Source organism: Tyto alba, unplaced genomic scaffold (genome assembly GCF_018691265.1).
Source record: "Tyto alba isolate M040663 unplaced genomic scaffold, T.alba_DEE_v4.0 Super-Scaffold_6, whole genome shotgun sequence".
In the NCBI taxonomy this organism is placed as follows: Eukaryota; Metazoa; Chordata; class Aves; order Strigiformes; family Tytonidae; genus Tyto; species Tyto alba.
The window spans coordinates 8,817,464-8,840,302 of record NW_024881327.1 but is presented as its reverse complement, the minus strand read 5'-3'; the positions used below and the strand labels follow the sequence as shown (position 1 = coordinate 8,840,302).

At 42.0% G+C, this 22,839-nt stretch overlaps 1 protein-coding gene across 8 annotated transcripts in view; it reads left to right on the top strand.

Moving 5' to 3' along the window:
* Positions 1–22,839, top strand: part of TRIM2 (tripartite motif containing 2) — a 92,143-nt gene that overhangs the window by 40,022 nt on the left and 29,282 nt on the right. For 7 of the 8 annotated variants that reach the window (XM_033007228.2, XM_033007226.2, XM_033007227.2 and 4 more), the window contains 4 exons: positions 11,921–12,102; positions 14,259–14,496; positions 20,647–20,798; positions 21,475–21,655. In XM_033007228.2, coding sequence (XP_032863119.2) covers positions 11,969–12,102; positions 14,259–14,496; positions 20,647–20,798; positions 21,475–21,655 — 705 coding nt within the window. In that variant the 5' untranslated portion in view covers positions 11,921–11,968. Of the gene's footprint in view, positions 1–6,968; positions 7,349–11,920; positions 12,103–14,258; positions 14,497–20,646; positions 20,799–21,474; positions 21,656–22,839 lie in introns of those variants that run through there. The other variant, XM_009973939.3, reaches the window with a different exon arrangement.

The window sequence follows — 22,839 nt, the reverse complement described above, 5'->3', positions numbered from 1 at the left end:
TCTGTGGCTGTAGTGAAACTCTGCTGTGGAAACGCATACTGGGAATTGATGTGCTTCTGCAGACACAAGGTAAGGGGAACACTTTGTCTCTGCTGCAGAAAGGTTTCAGCTTTTTCCCATAACAACAGTTCTTTAAATAGGAGCGCTGGCATGCAATCAGGGAGCGGGTGTCCTTGCTGAGGACTGGAAAGACGTGTTTACCGGCTGAAGTTCAGCCACTGGGTGTTTCCAAGTTTTGAATGGCTGGAGCTGACTGCTGCTAAGTCAAATGGTGTGACCCTGTGAGCGTGAAGGAGGAGGAGGAGGGGACAGCCTCGCAGCAGCATGCTTAGGCTTTGTGTGCTTGGAGCTCCTGATGGGAGCTGTAGAAGGCTTTTTGTTGCTGTTGTTTGGTAGGTTCAGCTCCTGTGCCTACAATCATTGTTAAAACCCACAGAGCTGCTTTTGCCAAGGTTGTTCTGACATGGTTTCTCACTACTGCTGGTGCTGCCAGACTACCTGCCATATGCAGCTACGTGTCTACCTACTTGCTGTGAAAGTTCAGCTCAGCACTGAGTTTTTGCCAACATAAAGAGCCTGCCTGAGTAAACCTCTGCCTGCCACTTAATGCTTCAGCAAGGTTTTCTCTCAACCCAAGGATGATATAAATGTTTAGACATATCGCTGTGTTTTTGAAAAACATTTCAGTTCAGAAGAAGACTTAGCAGACATAGAAGGTAACATCGCTGCTGGGCTCTGGGCAAGAAAATGAGGTGGGTACTGTACAAAAGCTAAGATAAATATAGAGGTGTAGCAGCCACTATTTTGTCTCTTGAACAACATAAGTGTTGTGGACAATGTGAGCCTGAATTCAGCCTGCTCACAGGCTGGAGAGGGGCTTCTCCTTCCCCCTCCTTGTTAGTCCCTCTCCCAATACGTGTTTTTGGCAGAAATCTTACCTGCTCAGGTGCCCTATCCGCTGTGTGCTGTGCACTAAGACAACGTGAATTCCTTTGGTTTCTGCCGCCACTGTTTGATTTTTTTAATGCTTATATTCTGTCTCCTGTTTCTTGCTGTGAAACACCCATTTTTTTTTCTCATGGTTTATTTTCCATATGCTCTATCGGCTGCGAAGTGGGATTTTGAAGGCTGCAAGAAAAAAATTCTAAAGGACTGGCAGTCTAAGTTAATTTTGTGAAGAAGTTACATGGCATGTGGTGATTGCTGGGTGCTGCCTTCTCCCTTGATGATTTGAACTTGGTGCTAGTTCAACAAAATCCTACTGAAGTAAACAGAAACAGAAGCAGAGGAGCTTTACTTTGCAGTGGTCAACAGAGAATATATGACTAAGCTCCAGTACCTGATTTGTATCACCTCTCCTAAAGGGAGAGTTGCAGGACTGTAAGATCAAGTGGAGATGCAGCATGGGGCAGATCCAGAGGAGCATCTCAGGAGGGAGTTGTGTGAATGGTCTCTGAGCAGTTCAGCCTTCACCACACAGCTCAGTACCAAAAGCACTGAGCATTTGCTACTTGCGTTTCTTGCCATTGCTCAACAACTCTGAAGAAAATGCCTAGAGCATTTTTCAATGTACCTTCTATCTAACAGTATGTAGAAAAGGCCAGGGACCTCTTTCCAAGTAGATTCCTGCTGTACCTCCTGCTTTTTGTCTGTACTGCCAGTTAGCCTGTGCTTGGAGGGGTTAACAATTAGTATGGAGTCTCCGTGGAGCCCTTTTATTTCAAGTGGCATTTCAGAGCAGATGTTTATGGAAGCAGCAGTGATTTGATATGCAGTTTTAATTATCTGTCAGTTCAGTTTGGTTTTACTTGAGACTGTGTACCTATAAAGGCTGAACAGAGATCTGTCAGCGTTAACAGAATAGGTAGGCCTGGAGAGTCAAAAATGTACAGTTGTAAGGGTGATGTTAACAGCACTAGGTAGTTAATCAGAGTAGGGGGATTTTCAGTATAGATGATCTGACTTGCTGCTTTGGAGGGCAAGTATACCGTTTAAAATCCTTTTTCTTAGGCCTGTACAGCATCTAGGCCCTGTAAGAATTACTTGGTCCTACCTCACTATGGATATTTTTTTTTTTAATAGTTCACCTGAGAATATGACATTTTATTAAACATGGAAAGGGCCCTAAAGGGCAGCTCTGAGGCTGTCATTTAACCTGATATGTGACAGTTTAATCCTATCATTTCCTTTGGCATGCCATTTACCCTTTATTTCCTACCCCTTCTCTGTGAAATCTCTTTTGTGAGAACACTGGCCATTTAGTTGGAGATTCACAGGCTTCCACTGCAAGCACTCAAATTGTCCTTGCATATGCAGTAAATCCAGTGTGCTCCAAGTGTATTGGAATTTACTGTGCAAGGCCCTGACCCAGCATGAGGTCCTGAAAACCTCAGACAGACGAATAGCCTTAAAGTAGGTAGGTGTCATATCTCATCTGAGCGATGACTGTGTGATGACTTGAGCCTTAAAGTAGGTAGGTGTCATATCTCATCTGAGCGATGACTGTGTGATGACTTGAACTGTCACCTGCCAGTCCTGTCCCTTGGTGTGTGCAGGGCAGACACCAGCGGGTCCCCTCTCCATCCAAGGACAGGAGAGTTGGGAGACGGGGTCTGTGGGGATGGAAGCAGGACTGTTGCACCACCAAAGGGTGGTGGAGAAGGGGTACTGCAGAGGCAGGCTGAAGTTACGGGGATGGAAAGAGAGAAGAAAAAGGGGATACTAGGTGCCAGCCATAACCCTTCCCTCCTCTACAAATCAGAGTATAAAGCATTAGTACATTGATGTCTTAAGAGGCCCACCCGTGTATTTCAGGTGCTCACCCTGTTATAAACTTTGATTATAGACTGAGGAAAGGAAGCAGGAAAAAGCAAGAAAACATTAAACATGTAAAAGTATTAAGCAAGTCTTTCATTTATAGCAGTGGTTTCTATCCCTGTTCCTGTGCTTTTAGCAGTTGAAAGCTTTTAAAAGAAACCTAATTCATGACATCAATATCTGGCAGTGGTCCTGAAGGTGACCCCATTGCCCTACAGAAGAAATGCCAAAATATAGAGCTTGTTTTTGGTGACTGTAGTACCTGGCCCTGCTACCTCAACGGCAAATACCCAAAAGGGGAAAGAGAAAGAATAACCCAGAGTGGGGAAAACAGTCAGTTTTGTTTGGTGCTGCCTGATTTGCAACATCAGTGCTGGAGACAGGCAGGGAGTGCAGTCACATCAGCCAAGCTTGGGCTGATTGAGCAGGGAAGCCAGGCTGTCCCAGCCTGGCTGCAGTTGTGCTACAAAAGCTGCAACCTTGGCAAGCTAAACTAGGTGTAAACAGAAGGTAGAAGGAAACAGAATAAGGTGGCAAAGACTTAGGAGGATGGGTGCTGGGAGGGGCTGGGAAGGTGTCCAGCAGCCCAGTATTACATCCCAGCCAAACCTTTCAAGTTCTTTGCCTCCCAGGCTGTGACAAGCCATGTGTTGAGTCACAAGCTTTGGGGAAAAGCATCTGCTCCACCGGATCACAAGATGGGGGAGTGATTGTGGCTCCAGGCTGTGGCTGGTAGGGAGGAACCAGGAGCTAGCAGAGCATCTTTTGGGGCAGATGTACCCTCTAGCTACAAGCCCACAGTGAGAGGAAGCTGTGGCTTTTCCCAGCCCATGTGAGCTACAGCCTGGGCTACTGGGGAATGTGGAGTCAGGGCGAGAAGTAGCTCTTGCTCTGCGGGAGCTGCTGGGTCTGCACGGGTGCCCAGCCACACTGGGGAAAGGTAAAGGTGCCTCCACCACTGCTGTCTTGTGAGGATGACTAAGGCCCCTTGATTCCTGGTGTGGGCACGGTCCCACAATGACAGAGCTTGGTTGTTTCACCCCGCTTGCTTTCCTGGCGCCAGGCTCAAATTAAAGATGTGGAGCTGGGTGACAGCTGTAACAGCCCATCCTCTCCCATACTTGTGTTCCCAAACTAGCCCTCATTCCCAGCATGTTGGCTTTGGGGAACTGATTTCTTGTCTCTCCCATCTCTTATTTTCCTGTCAGTTTTAATTGCTAGGACTGTATTAGCTGGCTCTTTAGTTTGGGCTAACCCAGTAACTTTTTTTTCTGCTGACCTTAAAATCTCTTTTGTACATCAGGCTGTGTTAGACTATGCTCCCTTCAGTCAATTTATAGTACAGGCTTCAGTATGGACCATTAATCTTAACCTGGAGTGCTTGGATGACGTTTAGTATTAGGGAAGGATATGCCAATATCTACCTGTGGTGTGTAAATTAGCTGTGGGGGTTTTTTGGTATCTTACAATTTATGGGCTCCCTAAGAATATGAATTCAGGTTGTGTTTGGAACAGGGAAAATAATAAATTATTCAAAAAATGTTACATTTACAGGGGATGATAACAGGGGCTGGATCATTCTTCCATGATGCTATGAAGATGGCATGTGCTGTGTATTTTCTTCTCCAGAACTTCACTAGTCAGCAGTGATTCAGATAAGTCAGCAGCAGCAATGAGGGCAGCAAATTTCTAAGGGAAAGTAGTCTGTACTTTTTTTTTTCTTAAAAAAAAAAAAAAAAATCAAAACCAAGCACATAACAACCTCCACTCCCATCTTCCAGCTCAAAGGACATATGCATACAATAAACGTATTTGAAACAGACTGGTAGTAACTGCTATGGGGGTAAAGTACAAGGCTGTTCACTGAGCTATGAATCAATTTCCTCCTCACTAGGAGAAGAAACACACATATCTATCAACATTCAACATGTAAAAGCAACAATCTCAAGGGAAATGCTGTGACTTTTGTCTCATTTTCCTTGCCACAGTACCACATTTTTATTTTGTTGAAGAAGCAGGATTATTTGCAGAATATCAGTTCATTGTCGGCAGGCAACTTCTCAGAGTTGATTATTAGAGAACTGCATTTTGAAGCAAACTCACATTTGGAGGTGTAGATCCCGGTGAGAGTGGCTGCAGCTGTGACTCCTGCAGTCCCCTTTGGCCATGAGGTACGTTATGGGATCGGTTCCGATCTACTGACCATAAATGGAAAAAGTAATTTGAACAATAGTTGTCATTCTGTTTTAGTGTGTGTAGATTTGATGCTTGAAATGAGCAAGGAAAAGCAAGCAGCTAAGTGATGTCTGCATGCTTCTGTCCAAGAGTCTTCCACCTCGGCTCTGGGGGTGCAACCCCTGAATTTTCTCTCGATTTTTGTTTTAAGTGTGTCTTTTTTCCAGTGGCAGAAGCAAAAGGACTTGGATCTCCTTGTTGTGGGAGTGAAATATGTTGCGTGCTTTGTGCAGTGGGGGTTCTCTAGACAGTTTAAAAAGAAAACAAAAAAAACCCCAACCAAACATAAAAAAGCACCCCTCCAAAAATATGACTGAAATTGTTGGCCTTTTTTTAAACTATGACTCCTGGTGTGCAGATGCTTGCTTCTTCTGACCTGCTGAGTGTTGGAGCTAAAACGAAACATAACTTATTCACTGTCTTTGACAGAGTTCAGCACATGTTGAGGGAATCAGAGGAGCAGTATTTTGGCACAAGCACCAAAAATCCTAACACACGCACACACACGCTGACTGATGTTTCATTTCAAGTTATAAACTGGATTACAACATGCTTTTGTCCTTTGGGCACTACCCAGGGAAACCAGGCTGGATCTGCCTGATGCATAAAACCAATCTGGCTAAATGATTGCCAAGTGGAAAGTAAATGATGTATGCAGAGTCTGTATTTTTAACAGGAATTTAGATTACATTTCAGTCATGCTAAAATATTATTAATACTATTTACTTCATCAGTCCACAAATGGAATAAATATTATATTCTGGAAACTGTACTTAAAGAGTTTAGGATAACATTTTAAACTTCTAAAATAACTGTATGTGTCCTAATTAAGTCAGAGTGGCACAGACAGTATTTAAATCTCACATTTTTTCTTCTTGGTGCAAACGGACCTTTGTGTCCTTTCATTTGTGGGATGCTTTGTTAGCCTCAGTGAGCTGAAATACTTGCATATGATTTGTTTTTTCAAAAGAAAAGATACACTGTATTTAGAGATGCAAATACTACCTTGTCTGCAAAATCCACCAGCTGTTGTACTGGAAGACAAAGCTAATACTATGTTGCTTTACTTCAGTAGTGTGTGTGTATTCACAGGCATCTTTTTAACAACCTTCTCTGCATAGCTGAAAAATACCAAGCACCAAATCTCTTTTTATTTCCTTTTGAAATAGCCTAGTCAAATCTGAATTGATCTGTGATTTTATTTTTTTTTTTAAACAATAGATTAACTAAGAGAATACAGCTTTACATTAATGTTTGTACAAAAGTTGAACAGACTATTAGCTTTGATTCTCAAATTTCTTGAATATGAATTTACTAATTGCTGCCTTAAATACTTGAATCTGAGTCAGGTCAAATACGCGGCTCTATAGTAGAAGAAACTGCTGCTGGTTTGTGCGTCAGTAGCACAGCTTTCCGAAGAGGTTTTTTGCTTCTGCTTTAACATCTGGAGAGACAAAGAGCATTTGTGGGGTCTTTTGTTGTTGCTGAAAGTTGGAGCGAGGAAGAATTATACAAATGCCCTGAATCCTGGAAAAATCAGGGTAGAATCATTAAGTGTTAAGCTTTATCTGCTTATAAACGAAAGTGCTTTCGTTTCATCTGCGGTGACTGTCCCGGTAATGGATGTTATGTAATATTTACTCTCTCCTTCAGAGTTAAATCCTTTTTCCGATTTGCGAGTAATATTTGCATATGTATTTCTCAGCTGCATTGACATGCCAGATGCACAGTGGTAGCTGTCTCCGCCTGCTAATCCTGTAATAGCATTCTGGTGACCAAATTCAATGGCCCTGCGCGGAGCCTCGAAACAGCTGATTGCTGAGTAGGGAGGAAAAAAAAATAACCCAGCGAATCTCGTTGCAGCTCTCTGCTGCATCCCTATCCCACAATCCCTTGCACCGTTTGCTGCAGTCTTTCTACACAGGCTGAGTGAGAAAAAGATGTGCTAAATAAAGATTGATTGGTTTGAATCCTGAAGGGGTCTCCCACTTGTAAATGACCCGGGGGAAAAAAAAATATTCATGACGACTTCACTGGGCCTCCTCTTATTCTTCCATTTTTCTTTCCACCTGTCCTCTGCGTGGAATGGAGCGTCATTCCTTAGAGCACAAAATCTGTTGTGCATCTAATAATGACTATGCTGTGATAGGGATTCTTAAACAGTTTTACGTGCGAGGCTTGAAATATTAACAGATGATGGTTTGTTCGTTTGGATTACTGCGGAACTGCAGCTCCGTCCCTGCAAGGATTTTATCCTCAGCACTGCACTGATTAAGCTATTTTTCTACAAAGATGGGTAGGTCTAAAATGCTCAAGTTTGCTCAGTGTTATTCCTGGTGGCTGCTGCTGGGTTGCTCCTTCTGTTTTGGCCCCCGATCGTTCATTATGCTTCTGCATGCTGTAAGAATGAAGAGGGTTGCTGTGTTTTAAACAAGGCACCAAGCTGATTGCAAGAGTGGGAGAGAAAGGAATGCAAATTTAGCTTATTGAGCCTTTTACACAAGTGGACTGTGTGGTGGTTATGATTATTAATTTGTTCGGTGTGTTCTGTATTGGCTAATTTTGGGGCTGCTGCTAGAAATGGCTTGAATCTGTTCTTTTTTCCTGAAGACTGTGGAGAGGAGATGTATCTGTTTTAAGGACTTTTAAACACCAGTTCCCCCAATCCTTGAAGCAACATTATTGAGGTTCCCCACCCTTTCTTATGGCTCTCCAGGCCTAACTGTTCCTTTGGAAACGTTGCCATTGGAAACCTATTCATTCATAATATATGAATAGACCCTCTGGGTTGTGAATGCCATTGATAAGAGGAGGATGAACAAGCTGCAAGCAATTTGTTCTCCTCTGGCTGTACTTTCAGGCTAGTTGCAGCTCTGGCTGGGTGGAGTTCGGTGATAGCAGTGTATCAGCAACGGAGAATTCTATTCTTTTAGGAATAAATCCTGGTAACTGAACAGACAGTTTTAAGTTTTCCCAATATCTTTTTCTCAGCTGGGCCACGGAAACCAACAGAGAATTCAGTAACTGTTGAGAAATTCCATAGCTCATTTGAAGATACCTGTAGAAAGGGTGCACTTACCTATTACACGGCTCTGTTTATCCAAAACAACTCTTCTGGAGCTGTTGTTTGCTGTGCCCTAACATTTGTTTTTTTCCTTTTCTAATGCTATAGGAAATTCTTTTGATAAGGGTGGGGCTGCACCCTGACTTTCGTTCCCGGAGGCATACATGCGTAGCAGGGCAAGGCTTTCCACTACCTTAGAGAGCCATTGTTTTATCCTTTCTTTGCTGTGTAGTGTATTTTGAATGAAAATTGATAGGCATATCTCCAAGCAGAAGGAAAAAACAATGTTATTTTTGGGGTGACTTGAAAAATAACAATCTTTGATCCTTAAAGGAGTGACAAAGGGTATATGTTTCAGAATACTTTTCTGCACTTGATTTAGCAAACCTGAACTGGGTTTCCAATGTGTGCTTCTTATAGATAAATGGGTGGGGTTTTCTGTCTTGTTTGGTGCAATGTTTCATAAACCTTTGGCTTTGCATGTTCCAATTATGAAGTGTACCTGTATGGAGAAGTGATTCTCAGACTTATTTTCAAAGCTCATGCCTCAGTTGCTCTTTATTAGATTGTGAGACAGAATGAACCTCTGAAAAGAGCTCTGGTGGTTTCTGAACTCAGAAGATGCTACTACAAAAAAGAATGTTTTTTCTTGTAAATTAGTGTTACTTTGCGAAATCTCCCACTGCTGATAAATGTGGAACTTATGTTGCTGTTTTGAGGAACTGCTGCGAGCACTGCAGTAAATCAGAATAAATACTGTCTTTGGTGAAATTCAAAAAGCATTGTCTAAAACCTCCAGCTTTTCCTCAGATAGTCTTTGTACGGTTGCTTTCATTGAGTCAGTGGGTAGAATCATCCTTCTCATAACTACATCACATTCATCAAAATTGCAACAAAGGTGGAGTTGGCTCAGGGAGGCTGCAGAATCATGGAAATTGAATACTCAAAAAACTTTTTAAAATGAACCACTTGTATAAGAAGTTGTTGTACCAGGTAGTGGCCAAAGCTTGAAATGTACTGATGAAATTCTGTTTTCAGGTGAATGTTTTAAACCTGATTTATGTGAGCACAGGGGATAAATGACAGTCATGGCCCGCTGTGTTCCAGACAAAACATCAAATATTAAAAGCACTTATTTCTGAATTGTTAATGATTTCTCTCACTGACAACGCTTAAAGCATGAACATTAGAAAATTAAAGTGGCTGGCATGAGCTTTGTGTATGAAATGCAAAGAATCACCCAATTTTGCAGTGAGACTGGGGGAATGTAAAAGACTAAGATGAAGATCAGATGAAATCACTATGAAATTTTCCAGGCAGCAGGAGTTTTGCTTGTGTAAACATATTTGCTGGTATAGCTGTACTTGATGGCATAAAGATGAAATTACAGAAAATATCTGGTTGCTAGAGAACTTTCTTCTGTTAAATGACAGGCAGAATTCACTGGATATTCTTTCATATCTTAAGTACAGGTTTGTTTTTTTTTTTCAGTAGTCTGTGCTTAGTCTATAACAAAAAAATTATACTGTTCATAATGTATCGGTGTCCAGTTTGGAAACTGTACTTTTGATAAGAAGTCCTCCTGCTTCTGATTATCTTCCCTGTTTTGTTTGGGTCCCCACCCATAACTTTTGGGTAGGAAGAGTGGGAGACAAACACAGCTGCATCAGTGGTGAAATGCATTTTCTTTTGAAACGCATCACTGAAGTTCCGCATGTTATGCTGCCAAATACATGAATATGTTAATGCATACTTGATAGTCTGGTCTTTCTGCTCTGTTTTGTGAAGCCATTTTTAACTCAAGCTTTTAAAAAGTAACACGGGTTCCTAATTGATCTCCTAAGGTTTATTGTGTGTGATTTATGGCATTAAATGGGTGAAATTAATTTGTGTTTATGTAATATTCACATTTTATCTTACTAGAAGGAAAGAAATTTAAAAAGTGAAACAAATAATCGATCCTGAAATCATACATTTTTGGGTCATGAACCAACATGATATTTTACGAGTATTATAGCAATTTTTAACCTTGTACATTCCCCATTCTTGGAAAAAAGGAAACAAAAGTACCTGCCATAAGTGTTTTCTATAGAATTAAATGTCAGTTACTGCTGTTGAGTATTTTAATTGTGAATAACTTTATGCTGCTATTTGCAAGCACAGAGGTGATTCCTTAGGAATCTGTTATTGGGGAGGTCAGTACAGTGTGATCCATAATCACTGTCATTCCTCTAGAAATAGCCACTTGCTCAATGTAGTAAGTGAGCCATACCTGTACAGCCAAATACAGGCGCAGGAAGAACAACATGAGCGCAGTGCTTCCAGATCCCTGTGCCGTGCCTTCAGCACAGGAAGATCTGATGTAGCACTGCTGATAAAATGCTGCAGGTCATGCAAATCATTGTGGAATTGACCTTTGAATGAGCGTGATCAGCAGCGAGGCAGAGGGCTTGTTATTTCTGTCTTGGAAAGCCTGAACTGCCCTCGAGCCACATATCACACTGTCAGAAATGGGTGACTGAAAACCGGGGTAGAAAATGTTTCGGGAAGAAGTCACTGCCTCAGGAGCTGACCCAGAAGGGGAGCCCCAGTTTCCCGGTGGGTGCGGGAGGACTGGGATGGGCAGAGCTGGGTGCTGGGACAGAGATGCTGCGGGCAGCTCTCCGGGGAAGGGAGCCAGCACCTCACGGTGCTCCAGCCCGCCGGGAGCTCCGCTGGAGAGGAGTTCCTGCTGGGCCACCCTGCCAGGGCCTCGGCTTGTCAGGTTTTCCTAAACTGTTTTAGCAGGCTGTTTACTTTTCTCTGAGGTTGCTTCCTTCTTTTTCCTCCCTGGTCTTCTCTTTCCACATATTGATTCTCTCGGCTATCATCTGTACCTCCAGCTGAAAAGAAACTAAGTTTTTTCTCTCCCTGTGCCTTGTTCCAAGCCTGCTCGTTTTCCTTTAACCTGCAACTGTAATTCTGTCAGTCAGTTGACTTTTTTCTTACCCTTTTATTTCATGCTTTATATCCTAGGGTTATGAAGAGTCCTCAGTCCTAGAAACATGATTCTAACTACTCTTTCTGCCTAGAATGCCATTTTTCTTGCATTTATTATTTGGATGTGCTTCATATATCCTTCTCCCTACCTTTGCTGATTCTCAGCAGCTATCAGTTGCCTGTTCTTTGCTCAGTTTCTATTATTGTGAGGATTTTCACTTCACCAACCTCACCCGTGTTGCAGATGCAGAATTTGAGCACTGCCCTCCCAGGGGCTGCCTAGTTCTGGAGGTTCCTTCTTGGGGGCTTCCTGGAGTCCTAACCTACCATATCTTTGGCAACACCAGCACCCGTAAGGGAAAAAAATTGCTAGGTGAACCATTTTCAAACTCTGTCTGTGACGCAGCCATTTGGCTGCTGCAGTTCCAGTTTAAGCATTTTGCCAGAGGTACTGTAGACATAAGAAATCCTGTGTTTGTTAGCACTTGATGAGCCTACTGGCACAAGAATATTTTTATCGTGGGATTTCTTTAAAACCAGACGGCCCAGTCACTCTTTTAGTCCAGAGGCAACATGCCTTTCCAGAATGCCTGCTCAGACAGAGGTGTTAACGTGTGGCGTTGTAGACTTGGCCAACCATTTCCCAGGCTCTCATCAGTGATACACCACTTCAGAAGTTTAGTTCTTCACTGTTTTGGTTTTATATGGAAATAGGAATCCCTGCATAAGGATGAAACATGAGTGAATTGGTTGTTGTTTTGTTATTTCATGGAGTTTATAAGCCATTTTTCTTCTTTTCTTCTTTTTTTTCCCACCCCACTTCAGCACTGTGCAGGGTAGAAGGGAACAGGACTCATATGTCAGTGGTCTAGGATGGCCAGTGAAGGCTCCAACATCCCAAGTCCCGTGGTCCGTCAGATTGACAAGCAGTTTCTGATTTGCAGCATATGCCTGGACCGTTACAAGAACCCCAAAGTACTTCCCTGCCTGCACACTTTCTGTGAGAGGTAAGTCCTTTCCCCATGCTGGTAACTAGGTATTTGTGTCGTGCAAAAAGCACAGAACAATGCATCCTTTAGTGGGCAGGGACTTTTCTCTTTACTTATAAGGGTCATGTTAGGCCATGATAAAGTCTGGGAAGGCTGGTGAGGCAGGGATGTAGAAAAACACTTAGTTTGTGGCAGGCGGGAAGAAGAGACAGCAGTGGAATATTTGGAATACATTCTCTTTGTGCAAGAGTAAATCCAGTGCAAGTAAATCCAGTGCAACTCATGAATACAGTTACAACCATGTGAAGAGTGATGGCAGTCAGATTTTGGACCTCAAATTAATGGCTTCCAATTCATACTGAATTCATACTGATGAGCCTATAATTAGAAAAAATAAAAATCTTTATTTGTTGATTTAGTAAGCAGAGAAATAATTATCCCATCCTTTAATGTCCAAGGGTTACACATGATATATACATTATTAATAACCTGTGATTAAATGTCTTCATTATTCTGCATCTTGGTTGACTGAAGTGGAAAAACTCTTTGAAGAGAGATCTGATAAAACAGCAACCTGCCTTCTACTGTATTCAGCTGAATGAATTGAATATACATAGTGATACTTTAATGTTTTATTATCCATCAAATGGTGGAGAAAATACAGCATCTGCAGAAAAGTTGGCTGAAGAATTATTGGTTAGAGTACTTTACCTGATGATAGGATACCGCTCTTTGGATCATACATTGAATGGCAGGAGAATTTTAATAAATGAGATTTTGTGTGAAAAATTAATTCAGATTTCTACCTCTTAGTTAGAATTGTGGTGTGCGTATCTAATTTTGCACAGGGTGCAAGAAAAATCGTGGATCTCTGAGTGTGCCAGATGAACTGGTCTTTTGTGAAAGAATAGGAAACCCCAGCTTTGCTGAAGTCAGCAGTGAAACTCTCACTGAAGTCAGTGAAGTCAAGATTTTCACCACCATGTCATAAGTTTCTTGAGTTCAGTTCATGTGTAAAGCCTAAGGCCAGCTTCTGGTTTCCACTGTAATCCTCTTTTGCTGATCTGGTTATGAAGAGAGGCTGGAAGAACTCTTCCAGTGTACTGCTGATGTGCAAAGCCTGACCTCTCCTTTCACAGAGCCCTTACTGAGGGGTCAGGAGGGGGGCTGCCAAGGAGGGGTGACGAGTGGTGCAAGCAAACCCCTTGGAAGTGGATGAGACCTGTGTAGCTGTGCGAGGTCACACCTTCTTGGCGTCTCAGGAGGAATTTGGTGTAGCACTGCTCCCCTTAAGAACTGCATTCTGAAAAGCTTCCCATGCTCATGGGACTATACTGAATTACCAGTTACAGTTGGATGTTACATGCCCAGCAGCTGTTAGCTTGATTCTCAAGGCCAAAAGTGGCACCAACTGTCACCTTGGCCAGTCTACTGCATTTTGTTGATGACAGAACTTTTTAATCAGATTCATATTCTGTGAAATTTAGGTTTTTCCCAAAAAAAAAAAAATACAACAACCCCCTCACCCCAATCAAATACAAACAAACAAAAATCTCCTCTAAAACTCCTGTTAACATAAACTGTGAAAATGTGGGACGTGCTTCTCTATGTAGTAAAGAGAACTCGGTTGATTCTGGCTAACTGCCAAATAACTTTCCTAATTGAAATAAATGGAAAAATTTCCATTGGTTTCATTGGGACCAGATTTTAGTTCTGAAACACTAAACCGACAAATACAAGTTGATAAAGGAGATTCTACTGGAAAGACAAGGGTCAACCACTGGTTAGTCAGTTAAAGACACAGGCTCAAATACTTCATGCAATAACTTCAAGTCTGTCAAACTTTATCTGGTAATTTATAATTTTTACTGTCCTGTGAACAGGATGCAGTTAGATGCCCGGAAGCATGGATCCACTCTGCACAAATATCTCAAAGAAAGGCACGTAATTCTTATAGTGATGTCAGCTTATTGAACCTTTTTTTCATGTGACAGAGGAAAAAAGATTTAAAGATAAAAAATATTCCCTATGGCCACTTTTACTTTTGAAGCCTGGTGATGTACCTTTCCTTTTATAAGTAGGGGTAGCACTATTTCACAACAGATCTTAAGCTGAAGGGAGTTATTTTCCTCTCTGATGAAATTTTGCCTCTCTCTTTCTCCCCTTCCCCATAGGTGCTTACAGAATTACATTCCAGCCCATAGCTTAACCCTTTCTTGCCCCGTGTGCCGCCAGACCTCCATTCTTCCAGAGAAAGGGGTTTCTGCACTCCAGAACAACTTCTTTATCACCAACCTGATGGATGTCCTGCAACGAACGCCGGAGAACAGCATTGAAGAATCCTCCATCTTGGAGACTGTCACCGCTGTTGCTGCGGGCAAACCGCTCTCCTGCCCCAATCATGATGGAAATGTAAGTGAGATGAACTCCTGTGATGTGTACAGGTACTGATATGTACTGACTGGTCTGGCTTGTCATGGATATTTTGTTCTAAAAAGATAGTGGGGCAACTGGAATCACACTAGTTCTTTGATTTTATAATATGTCAACAAAAGACAAGTGATTCTCAAAATTAACTCAGATGCTCTTAGTGGAACATCTTGAAGTAGTCAGGATATTATTTCATCTTGCCAGTCATCTTGGAAGATACTGTCTTTTAGCACATTTGGTCAGAATTGTCCTGCAAGCCCTGAACCTCCTGCCTTTGCCTCTTTGGGATGGGTTTCCATAGCGCTCTTACTTGTAGACTCAACTGTTGCTGTGGGAACATGTGGGCTTGTTTAGGCAGTATACGTCAGGGACCTTGTGAGTTTAACAGACCCACACACAGAGGCAGTACCAAAAGCTATGTGAGCATATTAACATGGAGCCAAGTAAAAGGATGTCCTAGCTCAGGATGCGTTGGGTCAGTACAGGCTAGAAACAAGAGAGCTTCTGTTTTTCCTGCAGTGTTTTGTGCATCTCATGTATCAGTCCTTGGAGGCTGCTTTGGTTTTTTCCCCCCACCCACTTTTTTTTTGCCCAGCATCTTCCCACATACAACCTCAAATCATATCAGCGTATTCATTGGAAAGTACCCTCAATTGATGAAGTATCCCTGGGTTATTACAAGAACAGCTCTAACTCTGCTTAGTTCACAGTTTTCAGTGTTAACCTGTGTGGCTTCATGGTAGGCATATGAGCTCCTGTTTCATCGTCGGGCTTATGCAAACATGTAATTAGACCACGTTGCAAACCTGAGCGACACTGTGTTGTACACTGAATGCTGTGCTTCTATGCAAGCCAAGAAATATCTGCCAGTATTTTAGAACAACTTTCTGGGAATGTTTTATTTGATATTCAGTTTAGGTATATTGCTTGTATAGGAATATTTCAGCTGATAGGTAGTGATTACTCTTACAGAGGAACCACTCAATGCCCTCTCCTTGGCTGACCTGCTGGAATTAGGTGGATTTATAGAACTGATTTGCTGTACACTCCGATTAATGAATAACTGCTGTAACTTTTTTTAATGTGTACTGTACCTCTGTGTGTGTAGTGGTTACTGATTAATACATTCCTAGTTTTTATTTTCATTTTATTGACTGTCCTTAAAATGAATCATAGTTCTTTTTTGATGTACCAATCGCGAGATGAGCCATATGATTATGAAATGCAGAAAAAAAAGTCAAAATGAAGATGTTACTTGTTTTGCATTTTGCATTATCAGCTGCTGATTCTTTGGGTGTGCTTTGAAAAAACTGGTTTGCCTACAGTTAAAAATACATCACTTTAGATGTCTCTGAGAATTCCTTTCTAGAGAAAGATAGGTTTGTAAGTCTTCTAAAACAAACTGACTTGGCTTGCCTGGAAGCATAGTGTGCTTTTAGTATGCTGAGTAGTGTGTGATGGAAATATCTTCTTGCTTTGTAAGTATCTGAAAGGGCTGGGGACAGGCTGAGGATGACTCCAATTTTGAGCTTTGTGAGCTAGGAAATTAAAAGCTAAAGTGCACACATGAGTCATTGTGATGGGAGGAGCTGAGATAAGCTTTGGGGAGAGCCACTTGAGGCTGGCCAGGCAGGTCTGGCTGGAGGGCAGGGTGTGCAGGGCAGGGTGCTGCACATCTTAGTGCTGACTGAGGGAATGGACTTTTGCTGGCTTCATGGGTACGCAGCCTGAGGGCACCGTGTGGCCAGTGCCTGGCTGCTAACAGCTTTGCTGAGGACTTCAGGGAGTGAGAGGATTGAGGTGGTGGCTGGAGGAGAATGCAGGTAGCTGGAGAACCAGCAGTCATTCTCCATTGAATCCTCTCTCCATTAATTTTTACATATTGCTTGGGGTAGGGTCAGACCCATTGTATTTTTATTATCAAGGGAAAAAATTGCATCAATTATTTCATTTAAATATTACCACATATTTGTATTAGCTTGGAAATAAGTTTCTGTTTAAACAAGTTTTTTCAACCTCTCCAGCCATGCTGGATTTAAACCTCTCTGATTAAGATCGAATAGAAAGCGATGTACAGATACTTGCTTATTGGCTTGCCTATCTGCTTGTAACTTAGTCTTCCTCAGGCCATGTAGATTAGATGTTTTCCCTTGCAGTTGATCTTTTATTCCCACCACTCACAATTTCCATACATGTGTGCTTCCTATTCCTTCTGTGCACATCATCTTATCCTCTGTTGTGGCATCTTTGTTGTATGTGTTCTTATAAAAAATTGAATTTAGCTTGTAGTATCTTAACATGAGAGCTGTTTTCCTGTGCTTGAATTATAAACAAATGCTTCCTCATATTTACCCAGCACAGAGCACAAATACAAGTTCTTGTTAAAACAGGGTAATAGGGCACATATGTTATGGAACTTTTGAACCTAACAGAAGATTCTTATCTTCTGTCTACACGTTAAAATAAAATTGGCTTTGTTCTCAGCTGCTAAACACCTGCAGCTCTTGTTGGATATAAGGATATCCAGAGGGACCTGGACAGTCTTGAGAGGTGGGACAGTGCAAACCTCAGGAAGTTCAACAAGGCCAAGGGTGAGGTCCTGCCCAGGGGTGGGGGCAATCCCAAGCACAAATCCAGGCTGGGAGAGGGGTGGGTGGAGAGCAGCCCCAAGGAGAAGGGACCTGGGGGTGTCGGTGGGTGGAAAACTGACTGTGAGCCAGCAATGGGCGCTCGCAGCCCAGAACCCACCCGTGTCCTGGGCTGCATCAAGAGCAGCGTGGGCAGCAGGGCCAGGGAGGGGATTCTCCCCCTCTGCTCTGCTCTCAGGAGACCCCCCTGCAGTGCTGGGGCCAGCTCTGGGGCCCCCAACATCAGAAGGACACGGACTTGCTCAAGCAGGACCAGAGGAGGGAGAGATGACAGTGATCAGGGGGCTGGAGCAGCTCCCCTGTGAGGCCAGGCTGAGAGAGTTGGCGGTGTTCAGCCTGGAGAAGAGAAGGCTCTGGGGAGACCTTAGAGTGGCCTTCCAGTACTTAAAGGAAAGATGGGGAGGGACTCTGTCAGGGAGTGTAGTGATAGGACAAGGGGTAACAGTTTTAAATTGAAAGAGGGTAGATTTAGTTTAGATGCAAGAAAGAAATTCTTCCCTGTGCGGGGGGTGAGGCGCTGGCCCAGGGTGCCCAGAGCAGCTGTGGCTGCCCCCTCCCTGGAAGGGTTCAAGGCCAGGTTGGACGGGGCTGGGAGCCCCCTGGGCTGGGGGAAGGGGGCCCTGCCTGGGGCAGGGGGGTTGGGGACTAGATGATCTTTAAGGTTCCTTCCAACACAAACAGTTCTATGATTGATTCTATGACAAGCATCCTGGTTTGGAAACATTGGTCTATAAACATTTAGGGACCAGGTACAACAACCAAGACAGGGAAAGCTGTGAAATTCTACATCCATTACTCCATACTGTGTAGTGAGTGGTGTAGCTTCTTCGCAGTGACCCATCCTGAAAAGTTCATGCTTGGGTTTTATTTGAATTTGAAGTGAAAGCCAGCCCAGAGTCTAGGATCCATGCTTTTACAGGTGCAGTGTGTTTTCTGCCTATGGAGTGTAACAAGACATCATAGCCAATATTAAATTAAATACTTGTAACAGGAGAACATGCCTTATCTCTGCCTAGCTTTTTCTCAAAAGATCACAGAATAACTTGGCAACTTGACAGTATAAGATCTTGTCTAGAAAAACATTTCCTGAACTTGTGCAGGTGTTGTTTACCTCCTGTATCCTTCTCTTAGAAAAATAGAAAAAAACCCTATCCTTGATATTCTTATGAAGTGACTTTATAACATCACTTTAAACCCTTATTTTATCCAAAATGAAGAGCGCTCTTAGGCAGGATATACTATGATAGCCAAGACTGGCTTCAGCTGTATTTCCACTGAAGTCAACAAGAACATCCCCATCAGCTGTAATGTAAAGCAAACCTGTTACAACAATCTTTCTGGGCATGTCACAAAATGTGATGCCTATGTTGGGCCTTGAGGGGAAAGAGGAAAAGCCAGTAATACATGTCTATCTATAGTTAGAAATTAATCTTACCTGATTAAGAAATTCTGGACAAAATCTTAGGAAATCAGCTTATCTAGGCACTTGAAGCCTGAGTCGTATTAATATCAGGTTTTTCTTCTCCAGATATGGCACAAACCAAAGATTTTCATGGGAAATGAAAGCTGCTTCACTCAAAACATTTTGAATATGACTGAGGCAAACAAGATGACTTCGATGCAGACGTACACATTAGGTCTTTGTGGTCTGCTTGCTATTATCATTCTAGCTTATGTGATTCTCTGGTCCTTGAAGAAAGAGGAAAAAAGTTGATTAGGCTGAACTTTAATATGCCAATGAGATGTTTTCTTTCTTACATATGTTGATCCATATTTTAATCACTGTATCCGAAGATAAAAATATCTAATAAATAAAGGGCTTATTAAAATATCTTGAACCTAAGCATTAAATTATGAAGAGGCAGAAAGATGAACTTTTGACACTCATGCAAAATACATGAAATTTTTTGACCATATAAAAAGACTTAAGAGTTTCCTAATAAATTAATATTGTTTCTTTTGGTTGTTTCTGGTTGCAAATTTTTGAAGCCTTTGAAAATAATTTAAATCCTAAACTCTGTTAAACTCGTTTCTTCTATGCACTGTAAGACTGCATCACATCTTAGTCCCTGCCAAACTGTCAGGCCTCAGAGGATCTAATACTGTGAGACTCCTAAATTCACAATGACTGGAGTAATGTTGATGGGGGGGTTTAATTGTTTAGAACGTTTACTTTTTTTTTTTTTTCTCTTGCTGATATATTTGATCTTTCAAAGTTTATTTGGAGCAGCTTTTAAATTTTCTCTAAAGTGGCTTACACAAATGGCCAACAAATGACTAAACCCTCATCGCATGTGAATCCCATACCTTGTGAATTGAAATAAGAGGGAAGAATGGGAATAAGATGGAAAGGATCTTATCAGAGGAAGATCCCTATTAATGCTAATAGCCACATGCAAATCATGGTTCTTACTTCTCCCTCCTAATTCTCAAAATGTGTTGGAGCCACCAGTTACTTTGCACTGTGCTGTTACAGGTCCCTCTGCTCACCTGAAAACAGCCAGTTCCACAAAACTATCACGTTGTCAACCAACATCTCCAGCACAATTGTCTTTGTGCGAGGGGTCTGAGTGCCAGTAGCATAAGATGAGTTATTCAAGATTCTGATGCTATGTTCTGAATGCAGGAGAGCTGCCAATGTCTTGCTTTGAAGCATATACTACAAGCTTCCTTATATACTTTTAATAAGCCTAAAATGCTTTGTGCTCAAGGACTTCCCACCTGTAAAAGAAAGTCTCATGCTGAATTTGCATATATGTGCATTATTTTGACTAATGTGTGATTTTGGGTACAGTCTTTTTCTGTTTCTTTCCTTTCATGAATATATTCAGAATTTGGGGTATTTAATACATGTAAAGATAATTTTTTATCTCTAGACACCATCTTACTGGATACATAACAGGTTGAAACAATCTCCTCCTCTTTCAAGTGTAGATCAGCACTCTTATAATCTGAGATATAAGGTTTTGATGGGTTTAAGGGATTAGTAATGGGATATGGAGATTTTTCCCTGAAACACGTTGGTTCATTTAGGGTGCTTTTCTCTAGCAAATAAACATGCTCTTTGGTGAGCTCCCTCAAATTCATTTTCTGTGGGTGGCCCTGTTATGAAAAACAGCCTAAGTTTTACACTTGCTCTGGCAGACCCTCTGGGGAGACTAAGGATCGAGTTAGCAAGGGGACTTGAATGCCCTGTGTTTTTCAGTTGTTTCACGGAGTACTTGGAAGAGACACCAAAATTTACTGTTACACAGTATAAAGATGATGTTAGGGCCAGCCTTGAAGTCCAGCATTCTGTTTCCCATGCTGCTGTTCTGACACTTTCTGATAGAAAAACATGCATTTAAACCATCATTTTGATATGAAACATATAAGAGTATCAGCCATCTTTTATGCAGTAAATAAGAGTTCAAGACCCAGTAGGATGTTCTTTGAGTGAAGTTACTGCTGCCGTATTTGAATTTAGAGCTGTGTACTTTTCCAGGTGATGGAGTTTTACTGCCAGTCCTGTGAGACAGCCATGTGCCGGGAGTGTACAGAGGGAGAACATGCAGAGCATCCCACAGTACCACTCAAGGATGTGGTGGAGCAACACAAGGCTTCCCTCCAAGTCCAGTTGGATGCTGTCAACAAAAGGTAATGAGATTCCACTGATTATTTTCCATTTGCAGTTCGACCACTGCCTTCCTGTGTTACCTTGGGTAGATGTTTTAATGTGCTGGTGCCATGGACCTTTACCTGGAAAACAGGTATAGTGAGGCTGGCATAAGGAAAAACAATCAATTGAGTGTGATGCACTGAGGGATTAGAGAAAAGAGCAAAAGATTCCTATCTGTCTTTTGCAAAACAAAGGCCATTAGAAATGCAAGTGTCCTCCAAAAAGGGGCATAAAATGTTAAGGAGAAAAGTACTAGCCAGTCATGAGTTTCATGATAAATAAATAATACTGGATGCTTAAAGAACTAGTGCAAGCACTATGGTGGCAGAAGGGCTGAAAAAAAGAAAGAGTGGGGTAGATCTAGTTGTATCTTCCCAAGCAGATACATTTGCATGAAGGACAGAGTATCCAAGGCCACCTTGTTGGAAATGCCTAAAGTCTAATGGATTTCCACAAGGGATGGCCCTGGCTTAGCCTTATTTTATGAGACCAAAGCCACTGTGTGGTTATAAAAGGAATGAACTTACTTCTGGGAAATGACCGAGTTTAAAGACAGCCTGCTGATGAGATTGTTTCATGAAAAGATATCAGGACAAGGGCCAATGTTTAATGACTTTTGAAACAGCAGTCTTTGTAATTTAATCCTCCCTTCAGGCTTCCAGAGATCGACTCGGCGCTTCATTTTATATCTGAAATCATACACCAGTTAACCAACCAAAAGGCTAGCATTGTAGATGACATTCATTCCACTTTTGATGAACTTCAGAAGACTTTAAATGTGCGAAAGAGCGTGCTGCTTATGGAACTGGAAGTGAATTATGGCCTTAAACACAAAGTAAGATGCATGTTTTCTTTCAATAAAAAGCTATTAATTTAATCAGTTTTCACAAATGATGCAGGATACCAGTTTGACAAATCATGTCTGATATCCAGAGGAGAACTTTGTTTTCCTGATATCAAGTGCCGCAGAGACTCGTTTGTGGGTGTCCAGCCTTATAAATGGAATCCAGACCCTGTACGGGCAGGTAGCCCTTTGTGCATGGTGTGTGAGGATGTAAAACGGCCGACACACTAATTAGGCATCTGCTTAAAGCCAACACGCTGATGTGCAGATGACAGTAAGGGAACACCAAAGCAAAGTCTGAAATCCGTGGGCTGCAATCCTATGAAAGCCCCATGAAGATACAGGCCAAACAATTTCTCCTGAAGAACAGATGAAGGGTCACTGCTTTGCTTTAAAGCACTGCTTTCCTTTCAAATGCCTGGTAACGTATTTCATGTTAGATGTCACTGGTTGGAACACATAAATATTGGAGGGACATCTCACTCAGGGGAATGCAGGGAGCAGTAGATTCCAGTGCTTTATTTACTCTTTTACTTCATATCTGGATGATTGAATCTTGTATTTTTTCTGCTGTATTGCAGGGTAAGCTTCGGAGGAAGAAAACAGAAATTTGCCCTTTTGCAAAGAGAAGCCTGTAGCCTGGAGGATAGGGGTTTTGTTGAGGATTAGTAAGTCTGAATCAGGCAAATGAAAGAATTTAGTCCTTGTTTTCTTGGGTATCAGTTGTCTGTTTTATATAAAAGAAAGATCTCTTCCCTCAGAGTAGACTTTAAAAGAAAGTAGCATCAACAACCAGAGTTTCAAGAGTGCCTGATAGTACTGGCATCTTTGGGCATTCTCTGTGATTACTGAGCAGCTTAAGCATCTCCAGATGTCTGAAGCAGAGGAGCACTGCATTCCTGGATCTGAAACAGGCTTGATCACTAGGAAAATATTGAACTGCTGGGGCTGTGAAAATGGAGGAATTCTAACATGTGCACAAGATATATACTTTCAGGAACACAGGGAGCCCAAAACCCTTGGGGCATAGAATTTAGTCATCTCCAAAGCTAAGTAGCTGCTGAAGAGCTCTTAGAATCAAAAATTTGGACTTCAATCCCAGGTTCATCTAAACATATCCAAGATGTCACAAAAACTTATTTTCTTAGCAAGCAAATATACTCAGGGTGTGTACA